Genomic DNA, 21,649 nt, shown 5'->3' on the forward strand with positions numbered 1-21,649 from the left:
GTTGTGGGTGCTGAGCTCTCTTGAAATATCTGACTCTAGTCTGTGATATTACTCTTTTACTAGTGAAGATACTTAACTACGTAGTGAGATTTTCTGGTGATAATGTTAGATGATCTCGCACCCAAGTTTTAACTGTCTAATTGCCTATGTGAAACAAGCTGGTGGTCTGCCTCAATCTTGGTAAACAAGTATCCACTATATGCAGCCACTCTCATAGCTGGTTTTAATTGCCCCTCTCCCCCCAACCCCTTTCCGAAACTCAGCAAAGAGGCTAAAGATTAAGGCCCCAATCCTGGAATTTACAATGCATCGGCAGATTGTTGTGCCCACATGGAGCTCCATTGAAGTCAGTGGGGCTCTGCATTGGCAAAGCAGTTGGCCTACACATTGTAAATTGCAGGCTTTGATCAGCACTAAACATACACTTGCACAAACGAATGCCTTAATCAAATTATTACTTGTCGCTTTCTTTTCAGAAGATACATAGTAATTTTGTCCCAGATCCAGCAATGCACTTTTAAGCATATGAGTAGTCCAGTTGATGTCAGTGAGACTAATGTACTTAAAGTTAAGCATGTGCTTAAGTGTTTTGCTAGTTTAGGGTCATCAAGACTAAAAGGACGCATTTTTGAGGATCTGAAAATAAGTGAAAAATTAATTTAATGGAAGTAAGTGAGAGAGATTTCTAAAAAGTCTTTTTTTCTGATTGATAACAAAATTTATAGAAAAGCTCCTGTAACTGGTTAAAATGTCTTATGATCTGATTCTGCACCCATTTAAGTCAGTGAAAGTTTTGTTTTCTACAAATTCGATGAAAGATTAGTCTGAAAAATTACTGTTAAAAGTGATATTGTTAAAGTGCTGTATCTTGGAATCTAAAAAACAAGCTGATTTATTCCCAGTAGTTACTAAATTGCACTCAAAGAATCTTTAACTCTGTTAATTGTGCACAAGTCATAAAAGAATCCAGCCCACCATTCACTCTTACAGAATGTCACTTTTACATTAAACATTCATAAGATAGGTAACAGTTGGTAATCACTAGCAGCCTTTGATGCTAAAGGCTGAATGGAAAATGCATGTATAGGACCTTACATCTTAGGGGTAGGAATTGAGGCCAATCAGAACAAACTTGAAGGACTTAGATCATAGAATCATAGGGTTGGAAGGGACCTCAGGAGGTCATCTAGTCCAACCACCTGCTCAAAGCAGGACCAATCCCCAATTTTTGCCCCAGATCCCTAAATGGCCCCCTCAAGGATTGAACTCTCAACCCTGGGTTTAGCAGGCCACTGCTCAAACCACTGAGCTATCCCTATCATATCATATATAAAAAGCTATTTGTTTTTCATTACTCAGGATCATTATCCTTGTATTATAATGGCAGATTTAGCACAGTCATCCGTATCCTTAATATTATCTCTCCCTCCACTCCACCCAAAATCTTTTCCTAACCAATTTAATTTTTTTCTCTGAATTTACTTCATCATATGACTGTCCCTTCTACATTTATCTTGCACATTGCCAGGAAATTCTTGCTAGTTACAAAGACTTAAACTATTTCACTCAACAATAAAACTGATTACTATAAAATGTACAACAGTAGAAATCTCCAAAATACCCTCTGTAGAAACCATACTGCATACTTATGTCAGAATAGAATAAAATCATCTAGATTTACAATTATATCCTAAAATATTATAGGTTACTTAGATAAGGCCTTCAGTTATTCAGAGTACTGTTTGAGTGTGAGAAAAATAGATCCACAAAATCAACTTTAAAATGACATGGGGTATTTTTGTGTTTAAAATGTATTTGTTTCTCTCTCAGGGTCCTTCTTAGAATTGTGATATAGTTTCATCACTGGGATTGAAAGGGAGCAAGATTAAGAAACAGATGCTGTGAGTGACCCAGAAAATAGATATTAAAATTGTTTAAACCCAAGAAGTATAATCTTTCCTTTATCCCAGTAACATTTGTATGTAAAAATAGAAATAATAATAGGAACAGAATGAACACACACCAGGATTAATTATCCTGTGAGGTGCCCAGCGTCCTCAACTCAATTTAGCTCAGAGAGAGGTAAGGAGCTCAATTCCATAAGCAAGAAGATGATGTTCCCTGGCTATCTAAGTAGCATTTTTGAGCAGAAAAGAATTTTTAATCTCATCTCTGCAAATAGTGCATAGTTCTGTCATTTAGGCCCATTAAGTGGTCATTGCACACTTAATATAGTAAAGTTAAAGCATGTCAGTTGTCAGTGAACTCAGTGGGACAACTCATGTGAGTTGCATGTTCGCAGGACCGGGGTTTTTGTATTGGGACATGCGAAATTAATTGTATTGGCTCAGATATCATCATCAAGATATGCTTCCATTGGAGCAGTTGTTATGGTGACTTGAAAGAGCTGTTGTTTTGAGAATGCTGCAAAACCACAAGTAAATGAATGTTACTATCTTGTTTTGAAGATTACCTATTCAGTTAATTTGGATTTAAATGAATATTTCAAAATAACATTTTTCGCTAGAAATGAAGCTTAAACATCCTAAAGCTTTTTACAAAAGAAAAACTGATGCTGCTTCTGTGTGCTGTCTGCAACCTGTAAAAAAAAAAAAGTATTTATAAAACATACCATAGAAAAAGAAAATTAAAGATGATGTCTTAGCCCAGGAGGCCTCCTTCAGGCTGTATCAACAATATTCTCATTTTTCTACACCCAGAGGAGAAACGATTGGCTGCTATATTTTGTTTATTTCTGATTTTGAATATAGATGAAGTACAAAAAAAATCTTTAAAATCCCTGTTTTAACTGGTGGGCAGGCTATTTCATAAAATATTTACTGAACATTCTTTCTTAGCTTATGAGTTAAATAGAAACATTTAATTACTGTGCATCCTATTAATGATGTGGTTATTATTAAAGGCTTGAGTCAGTCAAAATTACATTCAGCTTCCCCAGTGCAGAAGCCTAAAAAGAGTGTGAAACCCTGAGAAAATCCTTTGTGTGGCTTTTCATAGGTTTCTTTGTTGCACAAGCCAAATACATTTTTAAAGCTCGAAGCAATTTGTTTCCTCTGCATCACTTAACATTGTGTCCATAGTGTGCCACCTTTTCAGCAATGTTAGAAAATGCATTCTAAGGTTCAGATTAGCTGGTCATCTGTTTTTATAATTATCTATTATTGTAAATTGGAGTAATACTTTCAGACTGATCAAGTTTAACTTGATATTCTAGATGTAAACGTAATGTAAAATATGTTGGTTATAAATATTTCATCTTTAATATTTTTATTAATTCATGAACACTTTCATGTTCCCAGTGGTTTTTTAACTAAATATTGTGCTTCGCTAAGCGTCTGTTACTGTCTCTTAAAACACATACTGTACTTTAAGAAGTGTATTTGTGATTGGTTTCATTTTTATTATTTGAGATTTCACTCTTGCAGGAAAATCCAGCTATGGCTGTTGCAATCAAAACATGTAAAAACTGCACTTCAGACAGCGTGAGAGAGAAATTCTTACAAGAAGCCTGTAAGTGACAAAACATTTCCTTTGGTCTAACTTTTGGAAACAGTCCTTTAAAACACTTTATTTCTTTGCAGGTTTCTCTTTCTTGAGGTCCGTTTAGCTTTTTGTGCCACATACTATTGATATATTTTTAAACATTTTATTAATACACATGAGCTTGGTCCTGTCCTTTGATATGTGGCATACAGCTCTGCTTAAATCTTAAAAATCAGCCATTTTGCTTATCTGATTTTCCAAATTAAATGGTGCTGCGTGACACATTTAAGACTTCAGGAAAGAGACCTTCTTGGAAAGTTAAGTGAGACTTAATACCCCATATCCTCCTTTCCCCATTAGATATTACAAACCCAACCTATTGCAATGCGTCATAACAAACTCCAGAGGGACAGGTCTTCCTGTTTGATAGTAAGATTGCAAAGACTTTATGCCATGAGAAGGGATTTGTTAAATTGTTTGGGAGACCGTAGGGGCCTACATTTTGAATATTTGGAGCAAGGATTTCATCATAACCTGAACTCACCATGTTAACAAAATCAGCATTTATGCATACAGAGGAAAGCTTTGGAGAACTTTGTGAGTGTGTTAGAAAATGTATCCATAAAAGTTCAACTGAATATTCATAATTGGGTGGGATGGGGCTGGTGTGGTTAACCTCCAAAAAGAATTCCTAAGAGATTTTCTTTCCTTAACATCCTGTTTTGTAAAATAAATTGATATTACAGGACATAGAACTGTCTTATTTCACGTTCTTCTTGTTCATTGCTGTTGTACGCCTGTGAGATCATGTAAAATCACTATATTGCATCAATATATTGATTAAGGCCAAAGGTAAGAAGACATTCCTATTCCATGTCTGTCACCTTTTTAAAATTCTCTGTACAAAATTGCTATGTTCAATGCTAAAGGTTTATTCCTTTTTGAGTGCAAGGTTTTCTAATTAAAAACATGGTATGTATCTAGCTGTGTGCTCCTTTTTAGTCACTGTAGGAAACTCAGGTATTGTTCACAGTACTTACTAAGCAAACAAAGAGAAGGTTGTTGAAACATGGTAGGTTGATGCTTCCTAACAATACAGAAAAGAATGATTTATATATGAGAGAGCTTCTGTTTGCATCTTGAACATGGCAAATCAGAAAAGGCCAAATAGTAAACACATGAGCATTGTTTTTTTAGTAGAAACCTAGAAAAGATTCTTTCCTGAAAGAAGGAGAAGATCAGCCTGTGTTAGGTCATTTTGTCCATCCCCAGGCCCATGCAGCATGGCTCCCACAGTACATGCTTGACACAGTCTAGTTCTAAGTGATTTGCTTTCCATCACTTTCCCTAGTTGACTATTTCACAGTGACCCCATCCTTCTTTCATTTTCTATTCTTATGTTCTAACTTTCCTTGCCCTGTCCCTTCTTCTCAGCCTCTCACTCTCATCAGGTTAAGAACATAATATAAGAATGGCCATACTAGGTCAGACCAAAGGTCCATCTATCCCAGTATCCTGTCTTCCGACAGTGGCCAATGCCAGGTGCCCAAGGGAATGAACAGAACAGGTAATCATCAAGTGATCCATCCCCTCTAGCCCATTCCCAGCTTCTGGCAAACAGAGGCTAGAGACACCATCCCTCCCCATCCTGGCTAATAGTTACTTCCTTTCCCATGACAAGAATCCTTTGGGTCTCCCCTATCATTTAAAAAAAAGAAAGAAAGAAAAACACCCTTGGCACCATCTCCTGCTCAAACTATCTCCCAATCTCCTTTCTTTCTCCGCCTTGTCCCCAGATTCATTAAACGTGCTGTCTACAATAGACCTTTGGAGTTCCTTTCCTTCAATTCTCTTCTTGACGTTTTTCAATCTGGCTTCCATCTTCTGCACCCCACTAAACTGTTTTTCCTAAAGTCTCTAACAATTTCTTGTTGGTCAGATATTGGACCTGTACTTTATCCTTATCCTCTGTGACCTTTCAGAAGCTTTTTTGTATTGTTGTCGTTTCCTACATCTTGATATTTTGTCCTCCGTTGGCTTCTGTAGTTCTGTCCTCTCATGATTCTCTTTTGAGCTCTCTGAACCATCTTTTAGTGTCTTGTTTGGTGAGTCATCCTCCTTCCCTCTCCCCTTTTCTGTGTGTGTCTTTCAAGGCTCCATTCTTTGCCTCTGTTCTTCTCCCTGTACAGTGGCTTTGACTACTGTTTTTGTGCTGATGACTCATAATTCTACCTTTCTACTGATGAGCTAGCTTACTCCCTCCTTTCAATCTAGTATTTCACCCTGTCTTTCTGACTTTTCATTGTGGATGTCCAGTCATCTTAAACTCAACATTTCCAAAACTGAGCTCTTGATTTTTTTTCCCCTCAAGCCTTTTCTTCTTCCCTTTTCTCCCTCACCATTGATTATATCTTCCCAATCATACAATACGAACCATAATTTGGATGTCATCTTTGACCCTGTCCTCTGTTTGGACCCACGTATTCAGACCCTTTCAACATCTTTCCACTTTTTCCTACACAACAGCTCTAAAATCCAGTCTTTTTCCTTTCTGTCCAGACAGTCAAAATTCTCATCAAAGCCCTCATCGTTTCATGTCTTGGCTACTGTAATGTCCTCCTTTCTGACCTTGACTTCTGCAACCTTGGCCCTGAAACATCTATTCAGATTACTGCTGCCAAGATAATCTTCTTGGCTTACTGCTCTGACCACATCAGCTCCCTCTTGAATCCCTTCACCAGCTCCCCCTTCACCTCCACATAAATACAAGCTTCTTATCTTTACTTTTAAGGCCCTTCACAGGGTAGGCACTCCTTACCTGGCTTATCTGTTAACCCATTGCAAAGTTGACCTGCACTGTCTCTCTGCCAGCATTCCCAGCCTTAAACATACTACCCCATCTGCACAGGAAAATGTTCTCGGTAAATATCCACACAGACTCTTCCTTATCCTTCCCCCGATCCCTTCTTAAGACTCTCTTCTTCTGTGAGGTGATGCATATAAACCCAATTTGTTGATCATGGATGGGCTGGTGACAAGCTATTGTTGTTCCTCTTCCCCTTCCTTTCTTTTTCTGTTTCCTTATTTCCTATCTCTACTCTGCCCCAGTTTAAAAAAAAAAAAAACAACTTACAATCTCCATGTAACTAACAAAGCTGGGCCAATTCCTCACCATACTAATTTGTTTGTGGGTATGCTTGTATCCCCATTCATGCCCTTTCACTTGTGTGTGTCTTCAGATTGTTAGCTCTCTGGGGTAGGGATTGACTCCTTTCCATATTACTACAGTGTCCAGCACAGTGGATCCCAACCTCGACTGGACCCACTGGACACTACCATAATTTTAATACTTACAGTAATAATAATTTACAGGTGACAGAGCTGACTCTGGTTTATGTTGCTTCAAATGTTTGTGATTTCGATTCATAACCTGGGGGTTTGGGTTTTGTTTTTTGAGGGGAGAGGGAGGCTTGTTTGGGTTTTTTATGCTGATACAAAAGTGATAGTGCAGGTCCTTTAACATGAAAAATGACCCAATGAAAAATTATTGGAAGTGAGAAAATGTTTTTTAAGATCTACATCTCTGTCTTCAATAGCTTTTTTGTTGATGTCTTAAACTCATCTCTTTATTTCACAAAGCTGCATGTTAACATTAACACCTCTGTATATAATTAAATTGCATATTGCCACTTCAGCTGCCAGTTTTTCAGAGGGCTTTTTCCATCTTCCACTTGCTATAATGAATAGCTTCTTCCTCCAAAATATTCATTCTTTTCAGATGCTAGTGATGAGGGAATCTTGTCTTTAGAAAATCATCCCCAGGACAGAAAATTGGATAAAAGATATACTAATGTGAGAACTAGGTAGTACACTGATACAGTAACTTTGCTTCTCTGGAACTGGGAGATTCAAGCAAGCAAAATCAATTTGATTTAATTCGTAGAGTACATTTGTCACCAGAAAAAAAGGCTGTAGTATTGAAAACTGCCAAGACCCTATCAGACAAAATAATGAATTATTATTTTTAGCAGTAACTTCGTTTTAAGGAAACCTCTCTGGTCAGTTTAAGCTGCTTTCCTGCTTCATAATCAAATCAGTACAATGTATTCCACATTAATAAATCTGATTTTTTTTAAAAACTGCTTTGGGTGTGATTATCACAAGAGCACTCGGAAGCTTTCAAGATCATGGTGTAATCTGTTCCCAAAGAAATAAGTTGTATTTACAAAAAGTTAAGACTGGAAGTGAATTTCAGTGGAGTCCAAGTAGCTTTGCCCCCTCCTCTGAACCTTCAAAAGAGACACTTAGTTTGCAAAAATTGTCTGTTTCAAAAAAGCCTGGAAGTGAATGGTTAAGGGACGGGATCCAGCCACAAATGTAATGTAATCCGTTATCCATTATCACCCAACTCAACTTACCCCACTAAACCTACCTCTACTTACACCTTTGTTTTGTTCTGTGAGAGAAGTATGCTGCTATATGTATACTGTTAATTTCCTATATTGTTTAATAAATGTATTTTAAAAGCTTCAAAGGGAATATAATCACAGGGCACCTCGTTATATCTAAGTTCTATAAGTTTTGTCATAGAGGGGTGCAATATTGAATTATTAACTAGACTATACTTATTAATATAATAGGGATGATTATTGTAAAATGTGTTGATTATGTGACAGCTGTGTGGAGGCTGAGAGGACACCCCTGGACTAACCAGACTATGGTACAAAAATCCTTAATTTTTGCAGCATTAATCTGCTGTTTAGCAGCCAAAAGTATAGAAGGTTTTTTTTATTTTTGGCACATATTATGTAAACTAAAATAGACCGTTTAATTTGAGGGAAGAATATACATTTCTGTTGAGCCACCACAACAGTGTGAGCTGCAAAGATAAAGGAAATATAATTTTAAGATATATTTTAGGAAACTTGCTGTGTGTCATGAGATCAAACCTAATCAAAAGGCTGATGTTTTTTCTTCAGCTAGCAAATATTATCTCCCCCATAGCATTAGTAACTAAGGTGTATAACTATGACATGAAAGGTGTCGTTATTGCACTGCTGGGAGTAAAAATAAGTTAATTATGCCCATAGCAAATAAAATCTGATGTAAACCAAATCATTACATGAGATTTTCTATGGGTATCATAGCACTGAAATGCATTTTTGTGTGGTTATTGAATTACACATTTTACTTTTCCCTTTACCTTCTAACAAATAAAAAATGTGCAATTGAACTATTCCTAAATTATGTTCTTCAATGAGTAATGTCCCTGTCGGTGCTTCATGTTAGGTGCACATGCACCCCTACGCTTTTGATCAGAGATTTTTGATAGCAGTGCCTGTTCTGCCCATGCATGCGCCCTACACATCCTTGTGCCCTATAGCAAGGCTATATAGGGCTGCATGGGCAAACCACCGTCACATCATTCTCAACCACCTTTGGCAGAGATGAAGTCTAGCATGTGCCTGTTTGCTGTGTACCTGTTTCCCCATTTTATTAGTGTTTAACTGTATAGTTAGTTCTTATTAGTCGTAGGTTTAGTATTTCGTAGTTGGAACCTTTGTTCCCCTTTTATTAAAAGAAATACATTTTTGTTTTTCTGTTTCCCCTATTGAGGGGCTTGAACAACTTTTCTTCTGTTGGGGATGCCAGGCTCCTTGAGATTTAAAAGGTGCCTTTCTTGTCAAGAATCAGTCTCTGTTAGTGATGGACACTCCCACAGCATTCATTGCTTGGGAGACTCACATTCCCTGCAAGTGTAAAATCTGCTCTTCTTTTAAATGGATATCCACTTAAAAATAAGGAAATTAAGTATAGACTATTAAGGATGAAAGAAGCCTAAAGACTGGCTTCGGATCTGGGTACAGGGAACCCCCATGTACAGAGACCCTCCACATCTGCCAGTGCCCCATTGTCTTCGAGATCAAGGCCACCGAGAGCATCCAAGAGGAAGACAGCACCGAAATCCTGGTCTCAAGCGCTCTCCTGTAGGAATTCCAATACCCAAAAGACGTGAACATAAGAACGGCCATACAATGTCAGAATAAAGGTCCATCTAGCCCAGTATCTTGTCTTCTGAGAATGGCCAATGCCAGGTGCCCAAGAGGGAATGAACAGAACAGGTAATCATCAAGTGAGCCATCCTCTGTCACCCATTCCCAGCTTCTGGCAAACAGGCTAGGAACACCATCCCTGCCCATCCTGGCTAATAGCCATTGATGGGCCTATCCTCCATGAACCAAATGAGCCTGAGTCTCTGCTCCTTGCAACTTCTGGATGCCTATTGATACTGGGATCAGCTTGGTCACTGACTGCTTATGTTTCTGGGAGACCTACCTCTTCTCCACCTTCAACTATCCATGAGGATGGGTTGTCACCTCTGATACAACATGTGGAAGAGCATTCTGACTCGGACTCTGAACTTTGTGTTCAGGGATCTCCAATTTATTCCAGGAGGTGTTATTCCCTGTTGCAGATGCAAGGCATCAGACCTCTACATTCCAACAATTGGGATGACCAGCATTGGATTCCTTCCCCATGTCTTGTCTTATCTCCTTCACCGGCCTGACTAGGATCCATGGGCAATGTATTGCCAGCAATTTCAAGGGACCTCAACTCAATCTCACTGAAAACATAGAAGACCTTGTTCCTCGTTACTATCCATCCCTCTTCCCCATTCTGAGCCTGAGAAGACCTTTGAGGAGCAAGAGGACAAGAGCGGACAAAAAGATTACCCCCCTCACAAACATCTCTTTGTCATCACTGGATGAGGCAGTCATGCCACCACTGCCATCGTTAGCTGACGACTTTTGGCAATTCCAGGACCTGATGAAGTGGATTGCTGACAACCTGCAAGTATCCCTGGAAGGAGTCCAGAATTCCCATCACAAGTTCCTGGACATCTTACACACCTCTGCCTCAGCATGGGTGGCACTCCCAATTAATGAAGCCCTGCTGAGCCTGCCAGTTTCATCTAGCAAACTCCAGTAATGGCCCAGCCCTACATGCAAGTTGGCACACACGCGCACACACACACACACACACACACACCCCTCCCCCCAGGGGTTCTGAATTTTTATTTTCCCATCCAGCACCAAACTCTCTGGTTGTGGATGCAGTCACATCCACTATGAAAGGGGCAAGCAGCATATCCAAAAAAATCACCCCTTATAACAAGGACCAGGAATATCTGGACCTGTTTGTTCGTAGAACTATTCAACAGCAACTTCAGTTCAGGACAGCTAACCACCCAGGTTCTGATGCAAAATTGGACTACCTGAACTATGAGAAGTTTAATGCTTTTATTGACCATTCACCACAGGAACATCGAGAACAGTTCAGTGCTACAATAAAGGAGGGTCAGCTTTTAGCAAAAGCTTTGCTGCAGGCTTCACTCGGTGCAGGGGGCACTGCAGCCAGGTCTGTTTCCACTGGGGTAGTGAAGAGGCAAACTTCCTGGCTTCAGTTATCTTGGTTTCCGTGGGAGGTACAATCAACTATGGAAGATCTACCTTTCTATGGCCAGAAGCTTTCCACAGATTCCATGGATGACTCGCTTCATACCCTAAAGGACTGTAGGGCAACAGTTAGGTCTTTAGGGATATACATGCCTGTAAACAAAGAAAAATTTTAGCAGGCCTCAATTGGCACAAAGATCCCACCCTACTCTATTTTCTGTCTTCCATAGGCAACCAGAACCAGCAGCTAAGAGGTCGAGGATGAATTGCTGCGTGGAAGTAGGCATCTCTGAAGTTGAGGGTTACAAACTAGTCCCCTAATTCTAGGGACAGAATTATAACTGCTAGGGATGCTATCCTGAATTTCAGATGTCTAACATGCTTGTTCAATTGTCTGAGTATATACCTTTCCCCGCAGAAGCAAGGGTGGGAAGCTGGCTTTGACTTGTAAATATATAAATAGCACTACAGGCAATGGCTTGCTGGAACAGTATAATAAAGCATAGTGGTCATGAAGGTGGCCGGGAGTGAGTGTGGTCTGTACTTGAAGTTAGAAAAGACTCTTCGAGAACCACCCTGACAGAACATTCTGGATTTGATAACGGGCAGAGCTTATCTCCCTCATGAAGAACCTTCTCCAAAGAGTGCAGCTCATCCCTCAAGATCCATCAAAGACATGTTTGCAATTGCTGGGACATATGGCAGATTGTGATTTTATGATGCAAAATGCCATGTTGGGTGTCTCCAGGGATGGCTCAGGACTATTTTTGTACCCAGAAAACCCATTCACAGCAAGCAGGTATTGGTACAGGTCCTACAGTCACTCACCTGGTGGATGAATCCATCCAAAGTTTGTTCAGGAATCCTGTTCAACCAGAATCCCCCTACAATTGTATTAACATCGGATGCTTCTCTTTTGGGATGAGGAGCACATTTTGGTGCTCAGACAATCCAAGGCAGATGGTCACAACAGGAACAGCACTTACACATCAATCTGTTGAAGTTAAGGGCAGTCAGAAATGCTTGCCTCCACTTTCTTCCCCAGCTCAAAAACAAGTCCACCAAGATCATGACAGGCAACACAGTGTGCATGTATTATATTGATTGTCAGGACGGAGCATGTTCCTCCTCACTCTACACCGAAGCAGTAAAGCTTTGGAACTGGTGCATAGCCAGTTGGATAGTCATCTCAGATTCTTATCTCCCAGATTTACAAAACCCCATGGTGGATGACCTGAGCAGACGTTTCTCCCTAAATTACGAATGGGAGTTGGACTCTTAGGTCCTCAAAAAATATATCTGTAGCTTGGGGATTTCCAGAGATCAACCTTTTTGCCAGAGCAGCCAACACAAAGTGAAGGAAATTCTGTTCCAGAGTCGGGGCTCGATCCCCAATCTCTAGGAGATGTTTTCCTCATTACATGGACAAAGGGTCTTTTCTGTGCGTATCCTCAACTCCATTGCTCTTGAAGGTCCTTATCAAGATCAGACTGCACCAAGCCAAAGTCACTGTCATTGCACCAACTTGGCCAAGACAAGTTTGGCTTCCTTACCTGATCAAACTCGCCTCTTGCCCTCTGTGTCCCCTCTAATTTTTTCCATCCATGTGCAGAATGAATTTTATTATGTGCACCATATCTAGGTAATGTGTGGATGTGCGCCAATAGTAGAAACAAAAAACCTATATATATATTTTTTTAAAACTTGTCATAGGGATAATTACTCTAGCCAGGACAGGTTAGGCATTTTAGAACTCACTACTCAAAGAATTAAATTTAAGCGTAAGAGAAAAATAAAAATTATGAAAAGAATAGACCAGTCAAAACACTAAAACACACTTTGAAAGAAGTATCAGGTAACAACAACAATAATAATACAAGTATGTGTTGGGAGGTGAGTGTGAAAAACTGTGTGTGTGTGAGTGACAGAGAGAGACATGCACTGCCCCTTTAAGTACGCTGCCCTTTTAAGTAGATTGGCACTTAGCAGTCTGAAGCCTGCTTGTTCAGACACAGCAACAGCTGCCAGCAAGCTCCCTCCGTCCTGAGCCCTGTCGTGTGTCCCCCCTGGTCTGCGAAGATGGGGTACAGAGGAGGGAGGATGGGGACACACTGACATTAGCGCCCCCTCCCCCTGCTCTGCACAGCAAGCAGGAGGCTCCCAGGAGCAGCTGGCCAGGGGCTCCAAGGCAAAGGGCAGGAGCAGCGCGGCAGTGGAGGGAGGGACACCTGAAGTCCCTGGCACTTGATAGCCTGCTGGGCGGCCACCCAGCTGCGCAGCTTAGAAGGAATTTAACTTGTCCTCCATTGTGGCTCCTAATCAAACCTTGACTGTTGTCTCATGATGTGGGTCAGACCCTTCATGCCAATTTGAACGTTCTGCAACTACAAGCTTGGTTCCTCAGTGGTTCTCAGGACTAGAGACCACATGTTCATTGGAAGTACAAAAGATACCCTATTAAATAACAAAAAGGAATCTACTATAGCCTTTGGTTTAACTGGCATCATCTTTCTCCTGTCCAGTCTTGTCTTTTCTTGATCTTGGATTACCTGTTGGAATTGAAAAATTCAGGCCTTTCTGTAAGTTCCATCAAGGTTCATTAAGCAGCAATAACAGCTTTCCATGTGCCAGTAGAAGTTTTCTAAGTATTTGCTTATCTGAGTACATTGCGATTCCTACATCTTTTCCTGCAGAGTAAAACCCCTACACTGTTTTGGGATCTCAACCTGATTCTTAACCATCTTATGAGACAGCCCTTTGAACCATTAGCTATGTGCTCTTTGCTACAACTGTCTATGAAGACAGCCACCTTGGTGCCCATCACTTCTGCTTGAAGGTTTGGGAAAATGGGAACTCTAATGGCAGATCCTCCCTTTACCTTCTCCTTGGAGAACAAAGTATCTTTAAGACCTCATTCGAAGTTCTTATCTGAGGTGTCCTTTGAATTTCATATCAAGCAAACTATTCACCTTCCTTCCCCCACCCGCTACCCTAAGCCTCATCAGCCTACATAGGAGTCTAATTTTCATACACTAGATGTTAAGAGGAAATTAGCATTTTACTTGGACAGGATTAGGCCATTCCGGAAGACCCCTAGACCAGTGGTTCTCAACCAGCGGTCCACGGCCCCCTACGGGGCCATGAGCAAGTTTCAAGGGGTCCACTGAGCAGGAGCAGTTTCAGACTTGCTGGGGCCCAGGGCAGAAAGCCTAAGTCCTGCCATGCAGGACTGAATCCCAGGGCAAAAGCAGAAGCCTGAGCAACTTAGCTTCATGGGGGTCCCTGTGGCTTGGGGCCCCAGGCATCTGCCCTGGTTGCTACCCCTTAATGCCGGCCCTGGCTTTTATATATAGAAAACAGTTGTTGTGGCACAGGTGAGCCATGGAGTTTTTATAGCATGTTGGGAGGGGCGGGCTCAGAAGGAAAAAGGTTGAGAACCCCCTCCCTAGACTCTTTGTTTCTGCTGCAGATCTAAGGGAGCCCTATCTCCACCTGGAGACTTTTTAAATGGATCTCTGGATGTATTATTGCCTATTATGATTTTGCTGAGGTTACACCTCCCCTAAGAGTGACTGCATGCTCTACTAGATCACGCTCTACATCCGTAGCTCTACTCAATACATTCTGGTTGCTGAAATCTGCAGGGCTGCAACATGGTCCTCGGTGCACGCATTTTCTGACCATTTCATCCTAATTGACTCTGCAAAATCAGATGGGGCAGTAGGCACATTCAGTAAAGGACTCTGTTCTGAAACTCCCATCTCCTTAACGGGCTACTGCTATGGAGTCACCTAAATTGGAGCACCCCCAGGGACACTACTTGAAGAAGAAGATGGAAAGATTACTCACCTTTGCGGTCACTGGAGTTCTTCAAGATATGGTCCCTGTGGGTGCTCCGCTACCCACCCTTCTCCCCTCTGCTTCAGAGCTGCCTCTGTGGGCTTTGCCGTACAGAAGGAACTGAGAACGATTTGTGTGCACACCCCAATACAGCCTAGGTATAGGGCACGAGGATGTGTAGGGTTCATGCCTGGGCAGAAAGGGCACTGCTACCAAAAATCTCCGATCAGAGGTGCAGGGGCACATACACACCTGAAGTGGAGCACCCACAGGGAGACACATCTGGAAAAACTCCAGTTGCTGCAGAAGGTGAGTAACCTATCATCATACGCCATTTAAAAATAACGAATACTCTGTAGTTGGTCAAGGTATACATTATACCTTGTAGTTATTTACATCAATGTAAAGAGAGTATTCTGATCAGATAGCGTTTTAGACTCACTTTGCATAGGTGCAAAAGAGTAGACAATATTCAAGGCAGTGGAGAATCACGCCCAAAACAATCTGGTTATATGTCCTTACATGACAGTTGGTTCAGACCTACAGTAAAAGCTAGTTAAATGAATCCTCTTTTATTACAAAAACATTTTTCATTTAACAGCTATTGCTTTAACAGGCAGATTTTGTATTTAATGAGTAAACCTGCTTCCTCCTTTCTAGTAACAATGCGTCAGTTTGATCACCCCCACATTGTGAAGTTGATTGGAGTTATTACGGAAAACCCAGTCTGGATAATCATGGAGCTCTGTACACTAGGGGAGGTATGATAAATTCCCAAGTATCTTCTTTCTTCTTCCCTCTTATCCCACAGACACTTTCATATGGGATTGGGGAACTGCTTATTCAGTCTAATGGATTGGGTTCTAAATATTACACTCTAAGGCAAATTCATCAAACAAGTGAAGTCCGGGATCAAATCCAGCCATGGTGGAATTGGGCATAACTCCACTGAAGTCAAGGGAATTAGCCTGTTTACATCAGGGTTGATTTAGGCCATGGTTCTCAGAGATACTTTGAATTGCTTCTATAATGTGAGAACTAATGTCTGTGTCAAGTAAGAGGTGCACATGGTGATACAGAATAGAAAGAATGTTACTGTGAATTATTTAAAATGTATGTGCTTCAGACTGTGACATCTGGACACAAATGGTTCAGTTTAAAATATTGCGTAGAAGAGGTTTCACAGCTCCACTTCCTTAAATGATTATGGAGTATAGTTTAAAAAATAAGATTAAGAATATCCACTTTTTTGTCGCCTTTGTTGAGAGATACAGGAAAGCATATTATGCCCTTTTTGCTTTTTATTCCAAGAAAACTGAGTTCATTTGACTTGTCATGCAGTTACAGCACTAATAGTCATTGCTAAAGGCACCTGCCTTTCAACTGATTTATTAATATTTAGCACTGCCTAGGTAGGACCCTCATTGGTAGCAGCCTTATGTGTACTTATGTGCACAGTTAATGTCATTGCAGTAATCATAGTTTTGAATTTGTGATTATATTAGAATTTATTTAGCAAGGTTCTGTAAAGCCTTAATATGTTAGTGTGTCTGGAGGATGACATTTTAAATAAGCTTTATAAACAACATTTGCAAAAATATGTATACCATGCTGTTTGACACTAAAGAATGCTGGAGTAGCTTGCATTATGTGACAGGTTTCAGAGTGGCAGCCGTGTTAGTCTGTATTCGCAAAAAGAAAAGGAGTACTAGTGACACCTTAGAGACTAACCAATTTATTTGAGCATAAGCTCAAATCCGATGAAGTGAGCTGTAGCTCACGAAAGCTTAAGCTCAAATAAATTGGTTAGTCTCTAAGGTGCCACTAGTACTCCTTTTCTTTTTGCATTATATGAGTGTCTCATGAGGAAAACCATAGCAGAAAGATATCACAGTGGAATCATCCACATTTCTTAGCTAATCCTGAATGGCCTTTGTTGAGGTTTGCTTGGTGCTATTGTAAATGAGGCCATTGAGCAGGTTCAGACCTATGCAGCATTTTCATTAACACAGCACAACTATGGGTGATCTCTGCTACTTCATGAAGTTTCACCTACTGTAAGCAGTTTCTGTCTGCAATTGTTTCGCCTCCGGTAATGCAGTTGATAGCATCTTCAGGAGTAGGGATCTTTTCACAGTACATTGTCGATGCACCTACATTTCTTTTTCTGAATGTCCCTTTGTTTTTAATTCTAACTAATTTTCTCTGAATCAGACATTTCTGAAAGACTTCAGAGGTGAAGTAATTACATGGTTTATAATACAATATGAAAATACCTGAATAAAATAGATTAAACTATAGTTTGTTAGATTTGTCCAAAATGGGTATCGCAATTTATTTCCATTCCTTTATTCAGAGATACCACTTCTTCCCTTTAGTTCCCAAATCCTCCTTCTCAGCATACAACTTTCTTCTCAATCTTTATTTTAATCCTCTAAACAAAAGCCAGTGCTGCACTGTTGTGATATAATTGCCTTTTACTAGACTTATTTTTCTAGACAATTTATGTCGTGTTTTAGTTCCTCTGAGCTAAATCCAGGCCTCTAGTAAAATCTGTGCAATTATAGGCATAAAGTAATGCTGCCCAAGAAATATTGATTTGCCCTGTGTTCAGGCTGCCCCAGGTGTGGGTACAGACCCCATGCAGTTACCTGCTAAGACGGTTCATGCCAGCAATATGAGCAGTTCCCAAGGAGTGAACATGTGGAGAGGTTCAGAAGCACCTGACCCAAGTGGGCCCAGCAGTGTCTGAGCTCTTTGGATTCAAGAGGAGACAGAAGTGGGGTGCAAAAATTGTATCCCACTTGACTACCTCTTGTCATACATTAAAGACAGCCTGAATTTAGCCCAAAGGGTGTGTGTTCTGTATGACAACTGCCTTTCTTTTCTATTCTAGTTTAAAGGGGAGGATTGTTTACTGTTAAATGTGTAAACCTCATTAGAGATTTCTCTCTCCTTTGGATTCATTTTTAATTTGTCATGACATCTCTCTCTTTTCTTCTTTTTTCCAAAAGCTGAGATCATTTTTGCAAGTAAGAAAATACAGTTTGGATCTGGCCTCTCTGATACTATATGCTTATCAGCTTAGCACAGCACTTGCCTACTTAGAGAGCAAAAGATTTGTACATAGGTAAGATTATATCTATATGAAAACTTTCAATTTAAGGAAAAGGGTTCACAGATTATTAGACAAATATCTGGGCTGGCAGAGTTGCTGGATATTAGATATGTTCGCTAGAGGAAAATGTTTACAGCACAGATCAACGTTCTCTAATGGTTTCAACTATTTTCTTGATTTCCCCAATAAGAAAAGTGTGTCACATGTAGAACAGTATTTTGAGACTTTTAAAAAGCCACCTGTATGTGTGTTTACATCAGCTTCATGTTAAACTTCATGAATTTTAGAGAATTCACTACAAAACCACATTTCTGACATAGACTACCAAGGGTGACACCTGCTGGGCCTCAGCTATATTGACTTGAAGTAAGTGCCTGGTTTTAGGAAGAAGACTGTGGGTTACCAGCTGCTCTTTTGCTTTGCAATGCCGACATTTTTCAAAGCTGCAAGTCAGCTGTAATCTTCAAAATATGAAAAATCGTATCTGAGAGAGCAACAGGCTCATCCTGAATTAAAGAACAGGGAAAACAGAAATGTTTCTGTAATGGAAATACCTATGTTTAACGAACAAGTGAATTTTAAAAACACATACGAGAGAGGGGAATTTTAGTTTAAGTAAGTTGAACTTAGTTGTGTAGGACAAGAAACAGGCCATAAGTCCTTCATCTCTGGCACTGTTATATACAGCCAACAATTTTCTACATGCAAATTCCATGTATGCCAATTTGGACTTAAGCGTTTTATTTGTATAAGTGTATAAATTGTGTATGTTCAAGTGGCATATTATCTTGTAAACGGCAGAGGCCAGTGAGGACACAGATAGGCACTAGAATTTTGACCAAGTGGCTGTGACTTTATTAAAATCTCTATCAGCAAAAAATATGTCAAGGCAGCTGTCCTGGAAGCAGTGATTTTAATGGAAGAAAGCAGCTATCCCAAGCTGCCATTGGTTTTCACTCACGTGCTTCAGTGCTGAAAGCCAAAGCTCCTAACGTGCCCCAGGCATAACTAGCCCACTTGAATCCAAGGCCTGCAGTCCCATATAGGTAACTGCATGAGAAAACCTCCAGGCCTTGCCATGAGAACAATAGCCTCCCTGCAAATCCAAGCCCTTCCTGCAAAGAGCATGAGTTGATGCCTGCTTTACACGAACGACATTACCCCAATTCCCGACCTCTGCGATATCAAAGACTTTCCCTTCCCACTGCTTCCCCAACTAATTCTATTCTAGCTGCTAAGACCTACCACCTAAATTTTTGATCCAGTGACTGTAAATACATGGACTCTGAAACCTGCATTTATTCAACAAATAGAGTGTGCCCATGTAATGTGATAATTGCTTGTGCAAATTGCTGGTTAACAAAAGCTAGAAATAATGCTGGTCCTGAAAGTGTCTCCACCCCTTTTCCCAGAGTGATGGTGAATGCAATAATAACTTTATCACATAAAAATGTAATTACTCATAAGGGCCATATTGTGACCTCAGTCTTTCTGTAAACTTCCCACTGTCATCAGTAGGCAATCCTGTTGGGTGTCATTGGTTGTGTACAACTCTAACTTTATATTCTTGGCCCAAACACCATCATAAAAAATTTAGTTTGGTTCGCTCCACCGTGTTAGTTGCTACCTCTGGTCTGTAACAAAGGTTCTGTGTTTTTAAGAAAACCTGAATCTAAAAAACAGGTGACTACAAATGATAAATTTCTGGTTTGTTTGGCAGGGATATTGCTGCTAGAAATGTGCTGGTATCCTCCACAGACTGCGTGAAATTAGGAGACTTTGGTTTGTCCCGATATATGGAAGACAGTACTTACTATAAAGGTAAGGAGACTGTACTTAGTGGACCTAAACTACAGAGGCAGGTCAGTGAGCTGATTTGCCAGTCACAGGAATTGAGTGTGTGCTAAGGAGTTGAAAGGATCAAAACAATTAGTTTAAGGAAATCTGGTTAATTACATAAAAATACAAAGTAAAACAGTTTAACAGATGCCAATAAATTCACACACAGAGCTGTTTAAAAAAAATCACATGGTTAAGTTAAATAGGTGAAAGACAGGAAATTCATTTATGGGTATAATTCCAGTTTGGGGGCGGCATTATACTGCTTTCTTTGCAACTCTTAGGACTTGTCTGCATGACCATTTAGTTCACAGCAAGCTGGAGTGTGAATCTACCCCTCACTAGCCTGCCAACACTAGCTGCCCATGTGGACCCTGCTGATGCACACTAAGAGTTTGTTAATGTGCTTTAATCTGCTCCCATTTCAAAGCAGAGTAGATGAAAGCCCACTAACGAGCTATTAGGGTGCATCAGCAGAGTCCACCCAGATGGTTGGGTCCACAGGGACAGTTAGTGCGCAGCCAGTGCAGGGTAGATTCGCACCCCAGTTTGCAGCAAACTAAATGTTCATGTAGACAAGCCCTTAGAGTATCAAATATTATCTATGGTTTTGAAACTCATTTAACAAATACCCATATTCACGCCACAGCCCAAGTACGTGAGGGTGAGTTCATGGGGACCTGCAAATTGTTTTCAGTGAGTTTAAGATAGGGGCATTCATTACACACAAGGTTTGAAACATACATTTTTTTTCCCTTTGGGGTTTCCAAGACTGAAGATGACTGGCTTGAACTCTGATGTGATGCCCCACAATGCATGATACATAGCAGGGGTTTTCAAACTTCAGTGCACCGCGACCCACTTATGACAACAAAAATTACTTCATGACCCCAGGAGGGGGGACCGAAGCTTGAGCCCACCTGAGCTACGCTGCCCCGGGTGGGGGAGGGAGCCAAAGCCCAAGCCCCACCGCTCTGGGCAGGGGGGCTAAAGCTGAAGCTCAAGAGCTTCAGCCCCAGGCGGGGGGCCTGTAACCTGAGCCGCACCACCCAGGGCTGAAGCCCTCGGACTCGGGCTTCAGCCCTGGGCAGTGGGACTCGGGCTTCAGCCCCAGGCCCCAGCAAGTCTAAGCCAGCCCTGGGTCCTTTGGGGTCCCGATCCACAGTTTGAGAACCGCTGATGTGTAGGGACCCTGACAGGAGAATACAATTTGTTTATAGAGGGTCAAGTAAGTAGCATTTTTAGTGATAGGGTGCACATTTAGGAACAATGTTTATAATTTTTTTTCTCTCTCAATATGTAAAAATATTTTAAATGTTTCTAAATTTGCAGCATACTTTAAAAGCTCCTTACCTGGCCCCTCCCCCCGTTCTCCAGTAGGGCTTCTGGTGTCTGTGATGTCCCATAATAATGTGAACAAAATACCTTCATCTACTTTCTTACAAAGGTGAAAGGAGAAATTTACGTGAAACCATCAAATATTTGTTGCATTCTTTTAAATTGAACAAACAAGCAAACTTTTTCCTGGTTCAGTTAAAAAACAGTTGCTCCGTATGTGAGATTGTGTATGGCAGCTTCAAGCTTGGTACAAATAATTGCTAATTGTAGGAGTTTAAATACCTTCAGATAAAAAGCATTACTTGAAACAGGAATGGAAAAGCTCATCCAATGTATGTACATTTAGGGTATATCTGTGTAGCCTGTGGCAATGAGTCTGAGTCGAAGTTGACAGACTCAGGCTTCTGAGGCTCGTGCTACAGTTCTAAAAATAGCCATGTAGACATTGTGGCTCGGGATGGAGCTTGGGTTCTAAAGCCCACCCCTCCCTAAGCTTCAAAGCCCAAGCCACAACATCTACACCATTTTTAGCACTATGATGTTGATCGCTGTG

The 21,649-nt window shown here is 40.7% G+C and overlaps 1 protein-coding gene and 1 long non-coding RNA gene across 10 annotated transcripts in view; one reads left to right on the forward strand and one right to left on the reverse strand.

Moving 5' to 3' along the window:
• The window catches only part of PTK2 (protein tyrosine kinase 2), a 373,208-nt gene that overhangs the window by 286,938 nt on the left and 64,621 nt on the right, over positions 1-21,649 (forward strand). For all 9 annotated transcript variants that reach the window (XM_043539037.1, XM_043539034.1, XM_043539038.1 and 6 more), the window contains 4 exons: positions 3,447-3,531; positions 15,462-15,562; positions 17,816-17,931; positions 19,640-19,740. In XM_043539037.1, the coding sequence (XP_043394972.1) occupies positions 3,447-3,531; positions 15,462-15,562; positions 17,816-17,931; positions 19,640-19,740 (403 nt within the window). The remainder of the gene's footprint in view (positions 1-3,446; positions 3,532-15,461; positions 15,563-17,815; positions 17,932-19,639; positions 19,741-21,649) is intronic.
• On the reverse strand, positions 10,869-21,190 carry LOC122464383. The gene is made up of 3 exons (XR_006288341.1): positions 21,112-21,190; positions 11,790-11,955; positions 10,869-11,114 (listed from the first exon to the last, which is right to left on the reverse strand). It is a non-coding gene; the product is annotated as an uncharacterized LOC122464383 (long non-coding RNA).

Source organism: Chelonia mydas, chromosome 2 (assembly GCF_015237465.2).
Source record: "Chelonia mydas isolate rCheMyd1 chromosome 2, rCheMyd1.pri.v2, whole genome shotgun sequence".
Taxonomy (NCBI): Eukaryota; Metazoa; Chordata; order Testudines; family Cheloniidae; genus Chelonia; species Chelonia mydas.